The following is a 20,258-nucleotide window of genomic DNA, read 5'->3' as shown; positions in this document are numbered from 1 at the left end:
CACGAGAGACAGCCTGGCGCGGCGGTTAAGAGCGGTGGTTTGGAGCGGCGGGGGTCTGATCCGGAGATTTCCCGGTTCGATTCCCCGCTCCTCCCCGTGAGCGGCGGCGGCGAACCGGGCGGGCCGGGCCGGTTTCCTCGCTCCTTCGGGGTGACCTCGGGCTAGCCACGGCTCCCTCAGCCCCACCTACCTCCCAGGGGAAGGCGCTTGTCAGCCGGTGCGGTTCCTCCTGAAGCGGTAGAGAAAGCCGGCACGTGAAGACCAGCCAACCTCCTCCTCCTCCGGCGCAGCGCTGCTCCTGCGGGGCTCGACGGCCCGAGGAGCCTCCGCCCGCCCCGGCTCCCAGCAGCCGGCGCCGCCCCGTCGAGGGAGGCCTCCCCTCGCTCCCTCCGGCCAGCCCCGGGTTGGGTTGGGCCTGGCCTGCCTTGGGTGGGAGGCGGCGCTGGCGGCTGTCGGGGCCAGAGGGGCCCCCATGGAGCGGTGGCGAGAGGCGCTCTCCTTCCCGGCCTTCCGCCGGCGGCTCCCGCCGGGCGCGGCCTACGGCTGCGGAGGGGACAGGCCGGCGCTGCGCCGCGCCGAGTTCGCCAGGCTCGCAGGTAACCGGGCCGAGGTGGGGGGTCGAGGAAAGGGGAGGTCGGGGAAAGCGCGCCCACCTACCCACTGGGCCCTCCGGCCAGGCCTGCTAAGAATAGCGCGGACACCGCGCTATTCTTAGCAGGCCTGGCCGGAGGGCCCAGTGGGTAGGTGGGCGCGTCTTTGCGGCCTTCCCTCGGCGGGGCGGCGCGAGGCCCGGCCGGCGCGCCGGACTAGGCCTAAAACCGTTGGTTGCTAGGAGACGGAGTGGGGGGGGGCGTCGCCCGCCCTCCCACAACGGTGAGGCCCCCCTGTCACGCTTATAAGAAACAAACGAAATTTTTCCACAACAACAACAGCAACACAGAAATGGGCGCCAAGGCCCGGTTTTTAATTCCGGTTGCCCGCAGTAGTCGCCGTCGGCCCTTCTTCTGCGACCGTTTGAAGGCGCTCGAGGGTCGCCAGCCTTGGTGCCCTAGGGTCTAAGGCGGGGGTGGGGAACCTTTCCCCTGCCGTTTGCACATTTATAATGAGGCAGCAAGGTAGACTTCCCCTGACTGTGGAAGATCCACTGATTTAGCCATTGGGTAATAATCTCTTTTCCTTTCTGTAAATGTATTGGGATGTATTAGGACAGCAAGGGACTAGCTGGATATCTCTGCGTGTGTATGTCTGCGTCAGGGGTTCCCAACCTTTTTTTGACCAGGGACCACTAGGACTTTTTTGTCCGGTGCAGGGACCCCAAGGTTCAAAATAAAAACTCCGGGGATTTGAAAATAAACTTTAATCATAACTGTTAGTTAAACATTAAACTCAGAATTATATTTGAATATATATATTTTATAATAGAGAACTTTTAACTGAAAATATTAATTTGTTATAGGTTTATAACTTTGTTTCGCGGACCTTAATTTAGTTCTCGCGGACCCCTGGTTGGGAACCAGTGGTCTGCGTGCTAAGGCATTGGGGCAAGAGTCATGGAGGGTTACAGTAAACCATAACAAGAACTGGATGAAACTGTTACTCTACTGCCGCCTCGATGTCTGGAGTGCTATCAGCTTTACCCTGAATATTGATGGGTTGTCACATCTTGAATTTGGATAGATATCTCTCCCTCAGTACAACCGGGACTCAGAGATTTCTGCCCATCAGGGCCTCTGAGTCAGCAGCTGCAAATAAACTGTTTTCTTGAAATGACGATCTCAGGTCTCTCTCTCCCCCCACGAACTCCCGTTTACCACATCAATAACATCGTTCGGGGGCCATAACCAGATGTAGATCTCCCGGTGGGGGTGTGTGGGGGGGAGAGACTAGGGTTGCCAGGTCTCCGGCCGCCACCTGGAGGTTGGCAACCCCAGGGGAGGCCACGCAGAGAAGGCCTGGAGGGCGCCCCCGCTCCCCCCTCCTCCCCTGGAGGGCAGCCAAAGGGCGCCGCAGCGCCCCGGCAAGCTGTGGCCCCAGGAACAAGCCGTGGCCTCAGGGAGGGCCGCCCTGCACCACGCCTCCGCGGCAGGGCCCTGGAGCTCCCGAGGGCCACAAAAATGTCCTTGGGGGCCGCATACGGCCCCCGGGCCTGAGGTTCCCCATCCCTGGTCTAATGTTTCAGGGGGCCCCACTTGCCAACGGGCCAGCCGACCCCTTGGCCAGTCCGCTGCTGCGCAGCCCGCGCCCTCCCGGCCCCTCTCAGGGCCCAGCCCCAACAGGGGCAGCTTGGGGCGGGGCGGGGCAGCTTAGATAGTGTAAGAGCCTTGCCATGGTCATGCTTGTTTCTGTTCATGTGTATCCAATGTGTTCGGCATCTCTAATGTGTTCAAGCGGTCAGGAGTCATGCTGTTCAGATAGGCTCTTGACATGAGTTAGGCCCATTCCTGTCCCTATGTTATTCTTTGGATTTTGATTCCCTCCTTTCCCTCCCCCCTGTCCTTCCCTTGAGTCTCTAGCAGGCAACTACTGTATTTTGGGTAGCTCACTCCCTGCTTCCTACCAGGTACTGTTATCTCGTAGTTCCCAGGCCACTTAGCTGTGCACCTGGGGAGATTGTGGATCCCAAAAGGATGCTCACATGTCCTTCTTCCCCCCCCCTTCCCCTCACAGAAGTTTAAATCCCTCTTGTGGGATGCTCTGCTTTTATCTTATTTTATCAATAGTGTGTACCATTGTTAAAACACATGAACAAAAAATAAAAAAGAGAGTGGGTTGGGTTTCTGATGCTGCCCATGGCAACATCAATGATGTGAGTGCTGATGTACATGGCAAGGAAGATCTGCTCCTTGAATGCCAGAATCTGTGCAGAACAGAGGGGGGGAAAACGAGCCGACTGCGGAGGAAACAGAGGTGCGGGTGGATCGTGGCCAAGCCGATCTTTAGGCTTGCTGCTCGACCCTGCACAAAATCAGGGATGAGGGCAGCATGCAGAACAGGCTGACATGGAGGCTCCCTTCCGTTCCTGTGGCCAGTAGGCACTGATGGACCTTTTCTCTATGAGTCTAGCCCTCTTTTAAAGCCGTCTGTGCTCCGTGGCCCTTGCTACCTCCCCTGGCAGTGAATTTCATAGTTCAATTGAATAAAGAAGTGTTCATTTTTCTGTCCTAAACCTCTTTCCTCAGAACTTTATTGGGTGCCCCGGGGTTCTGTTATCGGTGGGAGCGACCCTCAGTTGGGCACCTTGAGGTGGAAAAGGGGGATCTTGCAGGCCAGTCTATTTGCCAGGATTTTTAATGGGGTATAGAGTGCAGGTATCTTTAAAGGGGGTATTTTCTCCTGTATGTTCTAAATTTGTGATTTGTAAGCTGCCATGAGGGAAGGCAGGATAGAAATATTTTAATAAAATCAATTAAATATCTGTGGTGTTAATAGGTCTGATTTAGAACGGCAGCGTTACTGTCTTTAAGTTTTACCACTTAAAGCCCAATCCTATGCATGTTTACTTGGGAGTGAGTCCCATTGAGGTGTACTTCCTAGTAAGTGTGTTTAGGAGTGTTTCCTGGCAGTGCAATCTTACATCTAGTTGCTCATAGGTAAGACCCAACCATGTTCAATGAGGATTACTCCCAGGCCATTGTGCAGAAGGTAGCAGCCTTCTTCTGATTAAACTGTGGAAAGAATGATCCAGAGAAAAATTCTTGCATAATCCAGAAATATGCATGCTGCAATTTGGAAACTGGTTGGTCTTGATAAAAGACCATTTACTGTTCTTGGGAACAGCTTAGTTCCTTGTTATAATTAAGACGCTTAGGATTAGACTGTTGGTAACCAAACCTCCTTCTATGCACAAATATATATAAAACAACCCCTAAGAGTAATCTGTTTTGAAGTTGAAAAACATTGCCAGAAGCTTTTGCCATATACAAGTATTCACATGCAGTAGGATAGAAGGCGCAGGGCAAGTTGGTACTTTTATTTGCAACTTTAGGGTTGCCGAATTATCTTTTCAGTTTATATCTCAGCAGCTCTATGAACTGAGGTTCACACCAGGCACCCATTGCTTGTCTGCTGAATTAGGATGTAGGCCAACTCGCTGCAGCAAACCTTATTGAATCTGGAGTGAAACTAAAAAGCACAAGACTGGCTTGTGACTTTGGTTAGGAGTTGCAGTTTTTTGCCCTGCTATAATGGCCTCCACTAAAGCTTGGACTGGTATTCACGCTGTAGGACACGGTGTGCTACTCTGCAAGTTGCAGAAACTGAAAGATTCTGTAGGAAGTATCAGACACAGGAAATCTTGTATTTTATCTGGAAAAAGATCAGTTTTTAGGGCTCAGGGATGTTTTGAAGAGATCGCAGGACGATAAATGATTGCTGATATTGTCAAGTGATGTTTGCCTTTAAAAAAATTAATATCGTTTAACTACCAGCATTGCAAATAGAATTAGTTCAACTTTTTTATAACACTTCATCCAGGGTGTTCTCTGAACATAGAAGAAACTGCCTTATGCTGAATCAGACCGCTGGTCTGTTGAGGTCAGCACTGACTGGCAGCGGCTCCCCAGGGTCTCAGATTAGAGGTTTTCCACATCACCTACTCCCTGATCCTTTTAACTGGAGATGCTGGGGATTGAACCTGGGACCTTTGGCATGCAAAGCAAGAGCTCTGTCATAGTGCTATGGTCGTTCCTTTGATGCGGCAGGAACATGCCCACTTCTTTTCTTCCTGTCTAAATGCTGGAAATACTACTTTGATCAGTGTTCCATTAGTTTTTGGTGGAACAATTAGTTTCATGTTTGTAATTTGCATTATTTTTCTGTTTTATGATGAACTCACAGAATGTCTTGCTTTACATAACAGAGATTTCTGAGTTTTGATCTTCAATGAACGATTCCCATTTTGTTTTATTTTACCTCATTTATACCCACCTTTCTCTCCAGTGGGGAAAGGCTTACATCGTTTTCCTGCTGTCTATATTAAGTATATTAAAAGCAGAAAGTGGCTTCTGTGCTATTACTTAAAACAACCTATGAGTGAGATCAAAACTCAAATATTTAATTCCACATAAAATCCTAGAGAAAAAAAGAGTTGTAAAGTTGACCCTGCCTGCCTCTTGAGGTTTTAGGATTTAGTCACGTAGAAAAGAATTCTCTGTGAAAAAATAAAATAATGGGTCTCTCATCTTTATTCCAGCATAGATAATTGCTTGTCTGAAGTTGTTTACTGAGGAAGTATCTATTCCCCCAGGTATGTAAGGATGTTAGTCTTCAAAGAAAATTGTTGAAGGAGAAGAACCATGTTGAAAGCTCGGCGTTTTGCAGTATGTGCTCTTTCATAGTCCACAGTAGAGTATGGGGGAAAGTCTAGAACAGTCTGTTGTGTATGCAAAACTAGTGATACCCAGAAGCACATTTACAGAAATTAAGTCTGTTTGCATACTTGGTGAGTACCTGCCACACCAGGCTCACGATGCCAGATACGCTTTCCAAACAGTGTTTAGTGCCAGTTTCTATTCTAGTTACCCATACACTGGTATCTGAAGTTCTATGCCCATTCATGCTTGCATCATCTCAATGAAATGCCGAGCTGGCTTGCGGTGAAAACCGATGACTTTGCCCGTTTTTAAAACAATGGAACAAATCTTTGTTAATTTAATATCTTTAAATATCGAACTTAACTGGGCTTATTTAATGTTTAGACAAGGAATGGTGTAATGCAGTGCTTCTAAAAATTCTGATAGCGTGCCTTTTCTGAATTAAAATTTGGGACACACGTCATTTTTGAACCTGTAGCTTGAGCTGGTTGACATAACATGCCAGTCAAAGTCCACCTCGTGCTGTCAAAACTGATGCCCTTGCGTTAAGGATCATCAGTTTCAGAGGGCAGGAGAGAGCAATGTGTGTGTATGTGGAGGGGCAGCATTGCTTTTCTTGTTTCATCACTGACTAGTTCAAGTGCTTTTGTGTTGCTGTTTTGAAGTTGGAGTAGATCCCAGCATGAGAAAGCATAAGACTGTGATCCAGAATTTGTGCAAAAAGGTGTATTTCGGGCCATGCGGGACTTAAAACAGTTCCACAGGGCCTGTAAAACTGAGCTGTTCCACCAGACATATGGTTGAGGACAGCGGTGGTTTTCCATCGGGGTGGCCTCCCCTTCTCTCCCCCCTCCTCCTCCATCTCTGCTATTTCCCGCTAATAGTAAAAATGGTTTTTTATGTTAATTGTATTATTTGCTGCTGTTAGAGAAAGGATGCCTGGTTTTACTATTTTATTCTTATGTAATTATGGATTGTTTTTAGATGTTTTTAAAAGGTTGTGAGCTGCTCTGAATCCTGTTTGGCCAGGAAAGGGTGGCCTAAAAATAAATAAATAAATTTACCAATGTTTCGGTTCAGACACAGTGGTGTTAAGGGGTCTCTGGGATTCTCAACTTTGAGAGGAAGGTAAGGAGTGTAACTTGAGAATAAAAGGGGAAATTGTTCAAAATAAAGAATTTAGCTCTTCTCAGGTGCCCAGCAAAGCAGCAGGCACCCCTGCAGTCAATTAATGGGGTGGAAAAAGGGAAGAAGACATGGGGGAAGACATGGCTGAGTGGGAGAGCATCTGCTTGGTATGCAGGAGGTCCCAGGTTCAATCCCCAGCATCTCCAGCTAAGGATCAGGTAAAAGACCTCAGCCTGAGACACCAGAGAGCTGCTGCCAGTCTGAGTAGACCGTACTGACTTTGATGGGCCAAGGGTCTGATTCAGTAGAAGGCAGCTTCAAGAATGAGTTCAAGAATAGCAGAAATGGGGGAGGGAGTGACAGAAAGGAGGAAGGTCTGGAAACTGGATGACACTGGTTTTGGCTCAGCCAAGGAAAAATAAATTGTTGCAGCGTCTTTAGGTACAGTTGAGCCTTTGAGGTCTTAAGAAATGTTTGGCTAGAGAGTCTGGTTTAGAAGAGGCACCCTGGGCTAGAGAGACTGGAGAAACCCTGGTATAACAGAAGTGAAGAAGACAATAATAATAATAATAATAATAATAATAATAATAATAATAATAAAACTCTTTGTAAGGCTAGGTTAGATATACTCTTCTGCTATTAAAGGCAAACCTCATAACATAGTTAATATATTGTAGTAATGTAATTCTTGCCTAATAAACGATCCCCTAATTTCACCTGATTTGGCCAAGTTTGGCTAGGTATTTGGTGAAGATGTGACCCCAATATACATGCCCATTTCTAGATCAGAAACCAAACTATGGTTTAAACTTCCAAATGCACAGCAAACTGTGGTTTAGGGATGCTTGCCTGCTTTCCTTTCCATCTGCTCAGTATTCCAGTTGTGGCCGGCTCTAGAGAAAGATCAGTGGCTATAAATGGAACCTGTTGGTTTAACCTTACCTGATGTAAACTTTAGCCCTGTGGCAAACCCATAAACAGATTTCAGCAGACGGCAAATTTACGAAAGCAGTTTTATTGGTTAGAATTGACAGGTTTCAGAAGCTATGCTTAAAAGGACACTAGTAAGGGGCAAAGGCAAGGTACACAGCATATATGGAAGAGCAAAAGGAGATAGCTGGTAACCCAGGCAACCCCCCTCCCAGAGGCAGGAAGGAGTACTTGGCGATTCCCACAGTATGGGAATCTATGAAGACTAAACACGGGGCATAGACTGGCCTTGGACAGAATAGCACAACAACACCTGGAAGCAGCACAGTCAGACAACCACATACCATCCCCATGGCCTGCTCCTGACACCTGATCATATTTATCACAAACTGTGGTTTCTGCCTGTGGTTTGCCAGTTGCAAACCATGGTTTGTGAATTTGGATATCACACAAAAGGTAGTTGAATTTTCTCAACAATATGAGGTCTGAATTACCTTGCTGTCTCGTCTGTTGCATTTGAACTATACTAATAGGCATAACCATTACCAAGTGGGCCGAGAAACCTGTTAAGGTTTGAGCCTTCTTTTTTGAATATATTTGGAAGTGTATGCATTCTGTGGTTTTTCTCACAGCAAGGTGTCTGGAGCAATCTATTTCTCCTGTACACCTGGGCTATCGAAGGTGTTGTCTAAGCCTGGAGTATTTTGGCAGACTGAACTGCTGGGGTAGCTATTATTTGAATCAAACTGCTGAGCAAAGGGTGGTTTTTTTCTTGACTAGACTTGTCGACATATCAAATAGCTTTAACAAAATTATGAATTGAGTTAGATCCATTAAGTTATTGCTGTTCTGTGTCATCTAAACTATGTAGCATTTGATAGTGATAAGATCATTTATAGTTTCTAATGTGCATTTGAGTACCTTGCATCTCCCTTAAAATGTCACTGCTGTTTACAATGCAAATTAGTTACCTTTCCAATGAGAAGAGGTTCATATTCCAACCTGACACTAAAAGGCAATGGAAGCAACTTAAGTACATCTGTAAATAACAGCCTGGTTTCATTGGTGAATGAGCAATATAGGTTGAGAAGTGGCATACTGCATGAACTGGAGTCTGGGATTCCCACATTCAAATTCCCACTCTGCCATAGAAGCATGCTGGGTAACCTTGGGCCTGTCACACATTTGCAGTCTAACCAACCTCACAGGGTTATTGTGAGGATACAGTGGAGGAGGAGAAGAACACAATGTAAGCTGCTTTGGGTCCTCTTAGGGGAGAAAGGCAGGGTATAAATGAAGTAAAAGAAATTGGGGGGGGGGGAATAAAACACATTCCTGTAAAATCTTTCACAGTGACCCCAAGATGCTTGTGCGGTTAATCAATTGCAAATAGACAAATAATTCAGACTGCTGCCTTGACTTTACGTGGCACTTGCCTTGACACTGGGAATGTACCTCTGACATGGGTGTATAACATACCATCACGACCCCTTGACTGCGTGTTGAGGGGGAGAGAGACTGCTTGTCAAAATGTTTGTTTGTTTTAAGTTTTCTCCTTAGTCCCCTTTACCTATTTTACCTCAGTAAAAATGAGACACGAGAGGCTTTTTCAAGTTAACAAACAAGAAACAGAGATGTATTAAACATTGTACAAGGGATGGACTTGGAGGGAAAACGGTAGGTAGGGAAGGCATAGAACCAGAGCTAGTTTATAAGTTTTACTACAGAGAAGGCATAGATCTTAGATGGTTTAGTTGTTGCAGAACTACAGTTCTTAAGTTCACAAATTCCTTTCAGTTTCTAGATGTTAGTATTTAGACTCTGCTGCCTAGCTATCAGGGAAGTTAGAGATTAAACAACCTCGCTTCCCCAGAGAAACACAGAAGTATGGAGATTTCTCCACTGAGGCTTCAGGCGTCTTGAGCAGTGGGTTATTTTCCTTGTTCCATCCGGGGAAGGCAGGACTAAAATTGAACTTCCTGTCTTCCTGGCGGGAAAATAGCCTACAGAAGCCCAGTTTCCTCCTGCCTTCTGGACGGGGAAGCAGGATCTTGGCACAGCTCCGTGCTTCAGTTAGAGTAGGAAGAGTTTAGTACCTTTATTGTTGTTAGTCTTTCTTCCTTTCACTATCTCTTCTTTCCAACTTTATTTTCTCCCAATCTAATCCCCCCCAACCCCTCCTGGTCTGTAAAACCTTTTCTTTGTGAGGGACTTTGATTAGACCCGGGACGATCCAAGATGGCGGACGCCATTACGACCCGGGAGGACGATTTATTGTCGGTAGAGGACTACCGACTAGGTTTAGTCCAGGCGACCCGCCACGACCCCGAGTACCCCAACGGCCGCAATAGCGAGCCCTTAGGGGGGAGCGCGGTGGAAATTGAGCAGGGGAGCGCGGAGAGAGAGACGCCAAAAAAGGCGCGAAAAACCGCGACTGTTAAAAACGGAGCGGGGAGAAAGAGGCGCGGCCCTAGAGTGACTGGACACAAGAGAGCCGGGAAGAAAGCTCCCGCCTACTCTGCAACCTCCGCGAGCGCAGCTACCAATGCCCTCCCGGCTTCTACACCTGATGTCTCCAGGCCTGGAGTTGGTAACGTACTTCCCCCCCCTTCTGAATTGGCGGGACAGCGCGTTTTCTCCCAGCAGGAGGCAGATGACTTAGTGAACTATGCGCTTCAGAGACAGTGGCAAGCTTTCCAAGCTTTCCAACTTAGAATTCCCCCCCCCTTTCCATGGACGGGGCCCACAGGGACGGGGACCATGGGATCTCCCTCTACCTCGCATTCTCATTCCCAGAGTACCAGGGATGGGGAGCCTGCCCTGAATCAGGCCATGGCTCCAACTATAGTTCAACCCCAGGCTTCTACTTCTTCTCAGTGGCCAACAAAGGCTGCACTGAAATCTAAGACATTGGACACTCAGACTTATCATTTGGATACTTCCACCTCCTTAGATTCAGATCAAGAGAGAGAGGAAGGAGAATTTGACTCAGGAGACGAGTCTTCTCAGTCAGATGATCAACCAACTAGATTGTTTAATGGGGAGGATTATCAGAGTTTGTTATCTAAAGCTATTCTGGCCTTAGAGTTAAATGAGGAGTCTGATTCCTCTGAGGAACCTAAATCCAAACTAAAACAGGGGGTCAAGGAGTGTTTTCCAAGAAAGAAAGCCTCCAACAATTTGGTTCCTTTTCCGGATCTCTTTACTAGAGCAGTCAGTGATGAGTGGGACAATCCTTCAGCTAGCAAACAAGTGCCTCCTACTATTAAAAAACTGTATGCCTTGGCACCACATGCCATGTCCATGCTTAAAGTGCCCCTTGTAGATGCCCCAGTGGCAGATCTTCAAAATCCTGGTTTGGTTCCAGAAGATGGAGTGGGCACCCTACGTGACCAGCTAGACAGAAAATCTGACTCTCTGGCTAGAAAGGCACATGAAGCCTCGGCACTTACAATCCAGGCCAATGCAACTATGTCCATCTTCGCTAGGGCATCATATTTGTGGACCAAAAAACTGATTCAGTTAGTTCCTGAGGAAAACCACAGGATTATTGGAGGATTGGAGAGGGTTTTAAGCGCGGTCAGTCTAATGGCCGACGCTTCATTGGATTCAATCTCATTCACAGCTCGATCCATGGCTTCCACCACGGCCTTAAGAAGAGGCCTGTGGCTCAGAGCCTGGCCAGCAGACTTCAGGGCCAAAACTACCCTTATGGCTTACCCCATACAAGGAGACAGATTGTTTGGGGAAAAATTAGACAGAATTCTTGTCGAAACCAAAGACAAAAAACATGTCATGCCCAAACAACTTCGCAAGGAACAGAGGTCATTTAGTTACACCCAGTCCTTTCGTTCCTTTCGACCCTCTTCCAAGTATAGGACTGATTACAAGAGAGGATCCTGGAATACCTCCCGGCCCTTTCGAAGGGGCGGTAGGTTCCAAAGACCTCAAAACAACACCAGAAGCCATGGATACAATGACAAGGGGGACAAGTTCACCAAATCCAATACCCAGTGACGCCCACCTCACAGGGATAGGAGGGAGGCTACAATTGTTTCTGCCCAGATGGTTAGCCTCCAACCCCGACAACTGGGTCTCCAGAATCATTTCAGAAGGGTACCTATTGGAGTTCACCTGCCAACCACGCGACAGATTCATCCTTTCCCCCACATCCCTCAAGAGGGAAAAGCGCACCAGAACATTCAGGGCCATTCAACATCTGCAAAACATCAAGGCCATAGAACAGGTTCCCATCCACGAAATACACCAGGGGGTTTACTCCATATTTTTCACCGTCCCAAAGAAAAATGGGGACTGGAGGGCCATCCTGGACCTCAAGTATGTAAACAAGAGAATGACAAAAAAGCATTTCAGGATGGAAACCTTACGCTCCATCGTGGAGTCACTACGCCCCAATACATTTATGACGGCGGTGGACTTATCCGAGGCCTATCTACATGTGCCCATCCACCCACGACACAAACGTTTCCTCCGATTTGCAATTGGTCCACATCATTTTCAGTTCAGGGCGCTTCCCTTCGGCCTGTCTTCCGCCCCGAGAGTCTTTACGAAGATCCTCGTGACGGTCATGGCAGCTCTCAGACAGGAAGGGATCCAGGTACATCCGTACCTGGACGACATCCTGATCTGCGCTCAATCCAGGGAACAATCCATCCAGCATACTACAACAGTAGTACATGTCCTTCAGGAACATGGCTATATAATCAATTTCAAAAAGAGTTCCCTAACCCCTTCTCGCTCCTTGGTACATCTGGGGGTTCGGATAGATTCTCAGAAAAATTCTCTTTCCTTACCCCCGGAGCGAATTTCCAAAATTATCACGCTAGCATCCTCCGTGATCAGGTCAAAGTCAGTACGTCTAATGAGATTAGCAAAGCTCTTAGGCCTCATGATTTCATGCATTGCAGTGGTACCCTGGGCTCGGTTCCACTCGAGACCTCTTCAGTGGCTCTTAAGACCTTTTCACAAGGACATAGCCAGGAAGAGAGACAGACTCATACGCATGACACAAAAGGCAAAACAAACATTACGGTGGTGGACACACAAGACAAACCTTCAGAAGGCGAGTCAGTACTTACACGACGAGCCTCTTCAATTATTTACCGATGCCAGTTTGGAGGGTTGGGGAGCCACCCTCAACAGACACATGACTCAGGGTCGCTGGTCCCCAGCCGAGAAAAATCTACACATCAATCTATTAGAGATGAGAGCAGTCAGATTAGCCCTCCTCAAATTCTCGTCAGTCCTTCAGGGTCACCATGTACTCGTGAGGACGGACAATACAACTACAAAGGCGCACATAAACAAACAGGGAGGGACCAGGTCATCCTCCCTCCACCTGGAGGCGGTAGCAATCTTCTCCTGGGCACAGATACACCTCAAATCTATACGGGCAGAACATATAAAAGGGGCTCTCAACACCCAGGCGGACTGGCTCCGCCGTCAGATCGTAGACGAGGGAGAGTGGTCTTTAGATCACGATGCCTTTCAACTAATTATTTCCAAATTTGGCACCCCTCAGGTAGATTTGTTCGCCTCAAACGCAAACACAAGGCTGCCCAGGTTTTTCTCAAGATATTTTCATCAAAATGCAGAAGGAACGGACGCTCTGACCAGTTCATGGCCCAAAGGCCTACTGTACGCCTTTCCTCCGTTGCCAATTCTACCCAAGGTACTAAGGAAGGTGTTCCAGGAGAAGGCCAATGTCATACTCATTGCCCCCTTTTGGCCCCGCAGACCGTGGTTTGCGACCCTTCAGCAGTTATCAGTCCAACAGCCATGGCGGATTCCAACTCATTGGGGAACACTTCGTCAGGGTCCTCTAATACACCCAGACCCCGCATGGTTTTGCTTAACCGCGTGGCACTTGAAAGGGGACTCCTGTTAGAAAAGGGTTACTCCCAAGAGGTCGCGGACACCATTATAGAGGCACGACGACCGGCCACACGGCGCATTTATAATGCTTCATGGAAGGCTTACGTACGTTGGACTAGAAGGAAAAAGGTCGATCCCATGAATCCTGGGATACAAAACATCTTAGAGTTTTTGCAGGAAGGGGTAAGGATGCAGCTATCAGCGTCTACACTAAGGAGACAAATAGCTGCGATTACTACAGTGATATCTACCTTAGAAGGGGTTCCCACATCTAGGCACAAACATATTGTGGCCTTCTTAAAAGGGGTGGCACAGACACAACCTCCAGTTGTCCATCGATTTCCCTCATGGAGTCTTAATTTAGTCTTGAATGCTCTTACCTCTTCCCCTTTTGAGCCTCTCGACTCAGTTCCTTTAAAATTCCTTCGCATGAAGGTTTTGTTTTTGGTGGCCATCACATCGGCCAGGCGGGTATCGGAAATTAGGGCTTTATCCATCAGAGAAGGCCTCTGTTTATTTCATAAGGATAAAGTAGTCTTGAGACCAGACCCCACGTTCCTTCCAAAGGTAAACTCCCCATTTCATAAATCACAGGAAATCAATTTGCCTTCCTTTTGCCCAAGACCTTCCTGTTCTAGGGAGCGCGCCTGGCATTCCCTGGACCTTAGGAGGGCGATCAGGACCTTTATCCGTAGAACTGCTGAGTTCAGGAAGACTGACTATATGTTTATTGGCATTAATAATACCACCAGGGGCAAACAGATGTCAGTGGCAGCAATTAGTTACACCCTCAAACACTGCATTGTTGAGGCTTACAAGGCTAGTGGAAATCCGATACTGGTTGGCATCACAGCCCACTCATTACGCAGCGCAGCCACTACGGCCGCCTTTAACAAACAGGCACCATTAGAAGAGATTTGCAAGGCCGCAACATGGTCTACAATCTCTACCTTCATCAAGCACTACAAGATCAACTCCTGGTCTTCTGCGCAGGCGTCCTTCGGACGAAGGGTTTTGCAGCAGGTAGTGCAAGAAGGTTCGTAACCCACCCGGTAGGGAGCTCTTGAAGGTCCCACTGCTCAAGACGCCTGAAGCCTCAGTGGAGAACGGAGCCTTGATTACTTACCGTGAAGGCTCCTTCTCTCCTGAGGCGAAAGGCGTCTTGCCCTCCCTAATCATACACTGAGCAATAATATCGAACCTTCTCTCTATGAGTTTTTCTAAACAATTACTTATAGAAGTCTTATTTAACTGGAGCGAACTAGAACCTGTAGTTCCCTCTACTGTCTGTTGACGTTATGTATGTTGTTCTTGCTGTTACCCGTTGGTAATGTTATCAGTTTTCAGTTATAGTTCCTGTCTATTGAGCTAGGCAAGCCGGTAACTGGGCTTCTGTAGGCTATTTTCCCGCCAGGAAGACAGGAAGTTCAATTTTAGTCCTGCCTTCCCCGGATGGAACAAGGAAAATAACCCACTGCTCAAGACGCCTTTCGCCTCAGGAGAGAAGGAGCCTTCACGGTAAGTAATCAAGGCTCCGTTCTCCTCCAAATTTCTCTTCCAGTTCTCACTACAGAACTACCCCACTCAGGTGGCAGTAATCCCTTAATGAAACCCTGTATCTGGAATATCTCCTTCCCAGAGCCTATTCCCCTTTAGTGACCTGAGAAAGGGTCCCTTTTCCTCCCAATCTCTGCTTTCAGCTCTTATCGGTAAAGTGGCACCAACTTTCTTGAGTACGGCATTCATTCCCTCCCCGTCCCCCAAGAATAAAGAAGCTGGATGTCCTCATTCTAGAGGGATCTTGAATGTTACCTTGAGCTCTGGACATGTTATCAACATGGCTTGAATGGCCATAGGAGCCATTTTTAAAAAGCTTCATTTTAAGCCACTTTTCTTCTGCAGGCTGCGTGTTCTTTTGTAGTCATTAGTTTAAATTTGAGATTTTCTGCTGTTATAACATGATGGCTCAGTATGTAATACATTATTACGTTTTGCCTTGTAGGAATGACTTACCTTGACCATGCTGGAGCTACGCTCTTCCCGCAGAGTTTACTAAAAGCCTTCACTGATGACCTCAATGCAAATATTTACGGTAAGAAGCAACTGGGTAATATAAGCATCCCACTTCGTTATTTTGCGTTGACAGGAGTTCTGCTGTTTTGCTTTGGACTCTTCCTGAGGCCTTGGTCGGAAACCAGTTCTTAACAGAGGCTGTTATTTATCGTCGAGAATGCCCAGTGCCCCAGCATGTTGGCGCCTCCCAATTCTTAGGGCTTTTAAACCCCCCTCCCTATTAGGAATAACAGCAGATGCTTTGATAGCCCCCCCCCTTTGTTCAGGCATAGAAGTTGGCAGCTTCATAACTGCAGAAGGGGAAGATGCCCTCAAAGGCTTGGTTGACAAACACGGCAGATTGAGACCATAGAAGGAACTGCATCTCTTCTGATTGCAAGTGGAAGAAATGCATTTTGCAGCGCTTCTATCCATTTTTAAAAAGCCTCTCCTCGCAAACAGAAAAACCCATCGGAGCAGGCAGGGGTAGAGCTTTTCTCCCTGAGGTGCTCATTTTATTCGCAACCTCAGTATTTTTTTTTTTTTTGCCCATAAAGTCACAGCTGATTTAAGGTGACCCCATAGGGTTTTCAAGGCAAGAGACGTGCAGAGGTGGTTTGGCATTGCCTGCCTCTGCGTAGGGACTCTTGGTGGTTTCAAGAATTCCCTGAATTCTGAATTCTACCACTTCATTATATTTTTTGTGTGTGAACCTCAGTCTCTGTTGCTGTTTATACGGCGGTACAAAGCACAAATATTCAGATGTTAACAAGCATTGTTTCTTAACAGCCCTGACTTGGACAGCTCCGGCTAGCCTGATCTCATCAGATCTCAGAAGCTAAGCAGGGTCGATCCTAGCAAGTATTTGGATGGGAGACCTCCAAGGAATACCAAGGTTGCCATGTGGAGACAGGCAAGGGCCCCTGAACGTTTCTTGCCCTGAAAACGCCACCAGGAGTTGCCATAAGTCAAATGTGACTTGATGGCAAAAAAAAGTTCTTTAACAGTCCTCATTTTGTCACTATTATAACCTGAGGTATAAAGACAAATTAATGATTATATTACCTCCTGTTTTAAAATGAACAAGCATATGTAGTGAAAACTGTAGGAGTATTTAGCAGGCTTTAAAATATTCTCCTGTGAATCACTTTGTCAAATGGTATTCAGTTTGAAACATGGAGTTGTTGACTTGAGATGAGTCATGTTTGCATCAACATGTTTCAAGAAATGTAGTGGTTATTTGTATCCCATACTGGCAAGTAGCACAACCTTATTAGGTGTGGGTAGACGGCACCAGTCTTCATACACAGCTCCTGGTGATAATAACAGAACTTGATTGGCAAGTACTTCACAGTGTTCTGCTATAATCCACTAACGGTGGCTTGATTGGCAGTGGGTTATGTTTGAATTTAACTTCTGAGCAGGCTCCAGGAATTTCTATTGCAATAGTAACTGATTCCGTCCTGGCTCTTTGTGGGAGTTTTGCTGTCTGCTGTCGCTTGCGTTAACTACTTCAATTGAAAATCTGCCATAAAGAGCTTCAGAGCACAGTAGCAAATTCTGTGTTTATTCTCACATTTGCACCAAACACAGCCCTGAAGGGTTCCTTGGGACAGCGCTTTGATAACCGTATGGAACGTCGGATTGGGAATCAATTATCTCTCTCTTTTGCCTTCTAGGCAACCCTCACAGCCAGAGCATCAGTAGCAAATTGACTTACGACACTATTGAACATGTCCGATACAGGTACAGAAATCTCTGTGTTATGTACTGTATACAATAAGTGCACGTGAACTCGATAAGCATTTTTGTTTTAAAATATTGTCGAAGGCTACAAGAACCAATTTTTGTTTTAATTTTATATTTGACGCCTTGCTGTTACAAATGCCAGTTTCCCAAGTACCGGTAGTCATGGGAAGGACTGAAAATGGAAAGGCTGTGAATATATTGTAAAACTGATAATCAGGTCGTAGTCCAAGAGTAGGGTGTCTAAGGCAGGATGACACCCTTTTAGGTAGTTCAACAGCATGTTGGCTCAGTGGTAGAGCACCTGCTTGGCAGGCAGGAGGTCTCAGGTTCAATCCATGGCATCTCCAGGTAAATGGATCAGGTTGTAGGTGATGAGAAAGGTCTTTGCCTGAGCTGTTGGATGGCAGCTGCCAGTCTGAGTAGACAATACTGACCTTGATCTCACCATGGTCTGATTGTGTGTAAGGTAGCTTCATGGGTTATGGATGCTCATGGATGCTATATATTCTCCCTTTACCTTTCACTTTTCAGGCTTTGTTTAATTTTTCCACCCTTCCTTCTGGATTACCTGTATGCTCCAAGAAGCTCAAGCATTTCTCAGCATTAAGTGCAGTTTTTGTTCTTACCTTAATACAGCTTTTGGGGGCCCTCAGAATGGGATTGGCAGTGGAGAAGGGCCTAAAGGCATTCCCCTTGGGTGTGGCTCAGTGGTAGAGCATCTGCTTGGCAGGCAAAACAGACCAGATTCAATCTCTGGCATCTCCAGTGAAATGGATCAGACGATTGGTAATGAGAAAGACCTCCATCTGAGACCCTGGTGAGCTGCTGTTTGTCTGAGTAGGCAATGCTGACCTTGCTGGACCAGGGGCCTGATTCAGTGTAAAGCACAGCTTCACATATTCATGTGTGTTTGCAGGCTGTTTTTCTCAAGCAGAATGGTCAACCTTGAAACTTCATTTGACCTTTAATGCACAAGTAAGAAACATCAGAATTGATTTGTCCTTTTGAGAGGTTGCTAACCGGAGACGATATGAATGAATGAAACTTAAGTCCCTTCTGCAGCTCAATGGGTCTGTTTTAAAGTTATGATGACTCAGTCACTTATACTAGTTGGGTGCTCGCTTGTAGCTTTTCTAATTAACTCTAATCACATGCAATATTTTAACAGTGCATTCCTGAGAGGAATGTCTGTGCTGGGCTTTGGAGACAACGCAGCTGTGCTGCCTCCAAAGGAGGTTTCGGCCCTGCCAAAACCACCTCCCATGGTCAAAAATCTGTGCAATCCTTGCCAAAAATAAAAAGGGGTGTTCCCGGCCCGAAAGGGCTTCGGACCCAGACCGGCGTTTGAGTGCTCCAGCAATGCCTACTGGGATGCTGTAACGCCCCGGGAACACCTCTTAGGACGCCGATGCGGCCTTTGACAGCATTCAGACACTGCCGGAAGGCCCCGTCGGTGTCCTGGGGTGGCGCTGCCGGCAGCACCCCACAACCAGCGTCTGGGCCTTCCCGCCAGAGTTCAGGCCAGTAATGCTGGTGTTAGTTGCCCGGACGCCAGCGTGGGTGGCCTGGATGCTGGCGCGGCACCTTCCTGACCTCCTAAGGGCTTTTGCCCTTAGATCTCAGGAATGCACTGTAACTGTAGTAATTTTTTTTTTGCTGAGCAAAGGAGATTAAAGTAAGGCATTAACCAGAAAACTTCCAAAACTCAAAGTACGTTTTACTAGGACTAACCAGATTGACACGAACCATTGTGCAGCTTCTGGGCTCACCAGAACTATTCATCAGGCTGCAGATAGAGTGTTGGAAGCAGATTTTTCAGGCCGTGATGTTAAACTTGATCTTACAAGCACTCTGTTTGCCCTTTGTAGAAAGTGAAACATTTATTCTTTCTGCATTCATATTGAGGCAAGTTAAGTGAAGTGCTATCCTCTGTTTTTCCAAGTTGGGACAGTTTTACTGGTGTTTCTTGGGTGTTAAAGTAATTGACATTTTTTATTCCAGGGGTGCCTGTGGGCGCTGTGGCACCATCTGATACCTTTCATGGCTCCCACCAAAGTGTGCATAGGCAGGTGGGGCTCCTGGCCAGCAGGGCTTGTGATTGGCCATTGAAGATGTGATTGGCTACGCAGATTAAAATGTTGTTTTGGCAGCCGCCACCACCATTCTTGGTTTCATTCTGTCACTTCTCTCTCCCAGTATATTTTACTCCACTTGTCCCCTGCACTTGGCTTTCCTCTGTATGCATTGGGCCTCCCATAGTGGCCATTTTGTGGTTGGCTCCACCTCCCATAGTGGCCATTTTGTGGTTGACCACACCACCCTGTCTCAGAATACCATAGGTGTCCACCAGCTAAAAGGTAGGGGACCCCAGTTCTATATAGTCTGAAGTACTAATATATTGTCGAAGGCTTTCACAGTCAGAGTTCATTGGTTCTTGTAGGTTGTCCGGGCTGTGTAACCGTGGTCTTGGTATTTTCTTTCCTGATGTTTCGTCCTTCAGTGTTACTCCTCTGAAGATGCCTGCCACAGCTGTGGGCGAAACGTCAGGAAAGAAAAGACATTTTGCCCGCAGCTGTGGCAGGCATCTTCAGAGGAGTAACACTGAAGGACGAAACATCAGGAAAGAAAATACCAAGACCACGGTTACACAGCCCGGACAACCTACAAGAACCAATGAACTCTGACCGTGAAAGCCTTCGACAATATTTTGAACTCCTCTACGGGGAGGAAATACTTCAACAGACCCGGAGATTGGAAACACTTCGGAACAAGAAAGCACTTCGGAACAAGAAAGCACATCTACTTTGTTCTTTAATTTTTCTACTGCGATGCAGAGACACAGGAACCATTCCATCTTTTCTCATAACTAAAAAGAATCTTTAAAACTTCACGAGCTAACCACATTTATGACCATCTAGAACGGGCTCTCTTACGAGAGAGAATTCACACTACCCGCAGAGAACTTGCTGCCACAGACAAGGAGTTGTTTTACTTGCATATCAACACTAGCCACAAAATGAGAAGCCACGATTGGGACAAGATTGATAATCTCACCTATAGGAAAATGGAACAGGGGTTAACCAGCAATACTTCCAGACAGAAGCAGAAGTTTAACAAATTACAGGAAAGAAGACAGACCAGTTCAAAATTTGACAACAAACGGATTATCTTCAATCTGACAGACCGACAACT

The 20,258-nt window shown here is 46.9% G+C and overlaps 1 protein-coding gene across 1 annotated transcript in view; it reads left to right on the top strand.

Moving 5' to 3' along the window:
• Positions 1 to 472: 472 nt before the first annotated feature.
• The window catches only part of MOCOS (molybdenum cofactor sulfurase), a 185,756-nt gene continuing 165,970 nt past the window's right edge, over positions 473 to 20,258 (top strand). Inside the window, exons 1-3 of the mRNA XM_056857260.1 lie at positions 473 to 596; positions 15,268 to 15,357; positions 16,997 to 17,063. Coding sequence (XP_056713238.1) covers positions 473 to 596; positions 15,268 to 15,357; positions 16,997 to 17,063 — 281 coding nt within the window. The remainder of the gene's footprint in view (positions 597 to 15,267; positions 15,358 to 16,996; positions 17,064 to 20,258) is intronic.

This window comes from Euleptes europaea, chromosome 11, assembly GCF_029931775.1.
Source record: "Euleptes europaea isolate rEulEur1 chromosome 11, rEulEur1.hap1, whole genome shotgun sequence".
In the NCBI taxonomy this organism is placed as follows: domain Eukaryota; kingdom Metazoa; phylum Chordata; class Lepidosauria; order Squamata; family Sphaerodactylidae; genus Euleptes; species Euleptes europaea.
Note: the sequence above shows the minus strand (reverse complement) of the source record. Positions and strands in the feature narration are given on the sequence as shown.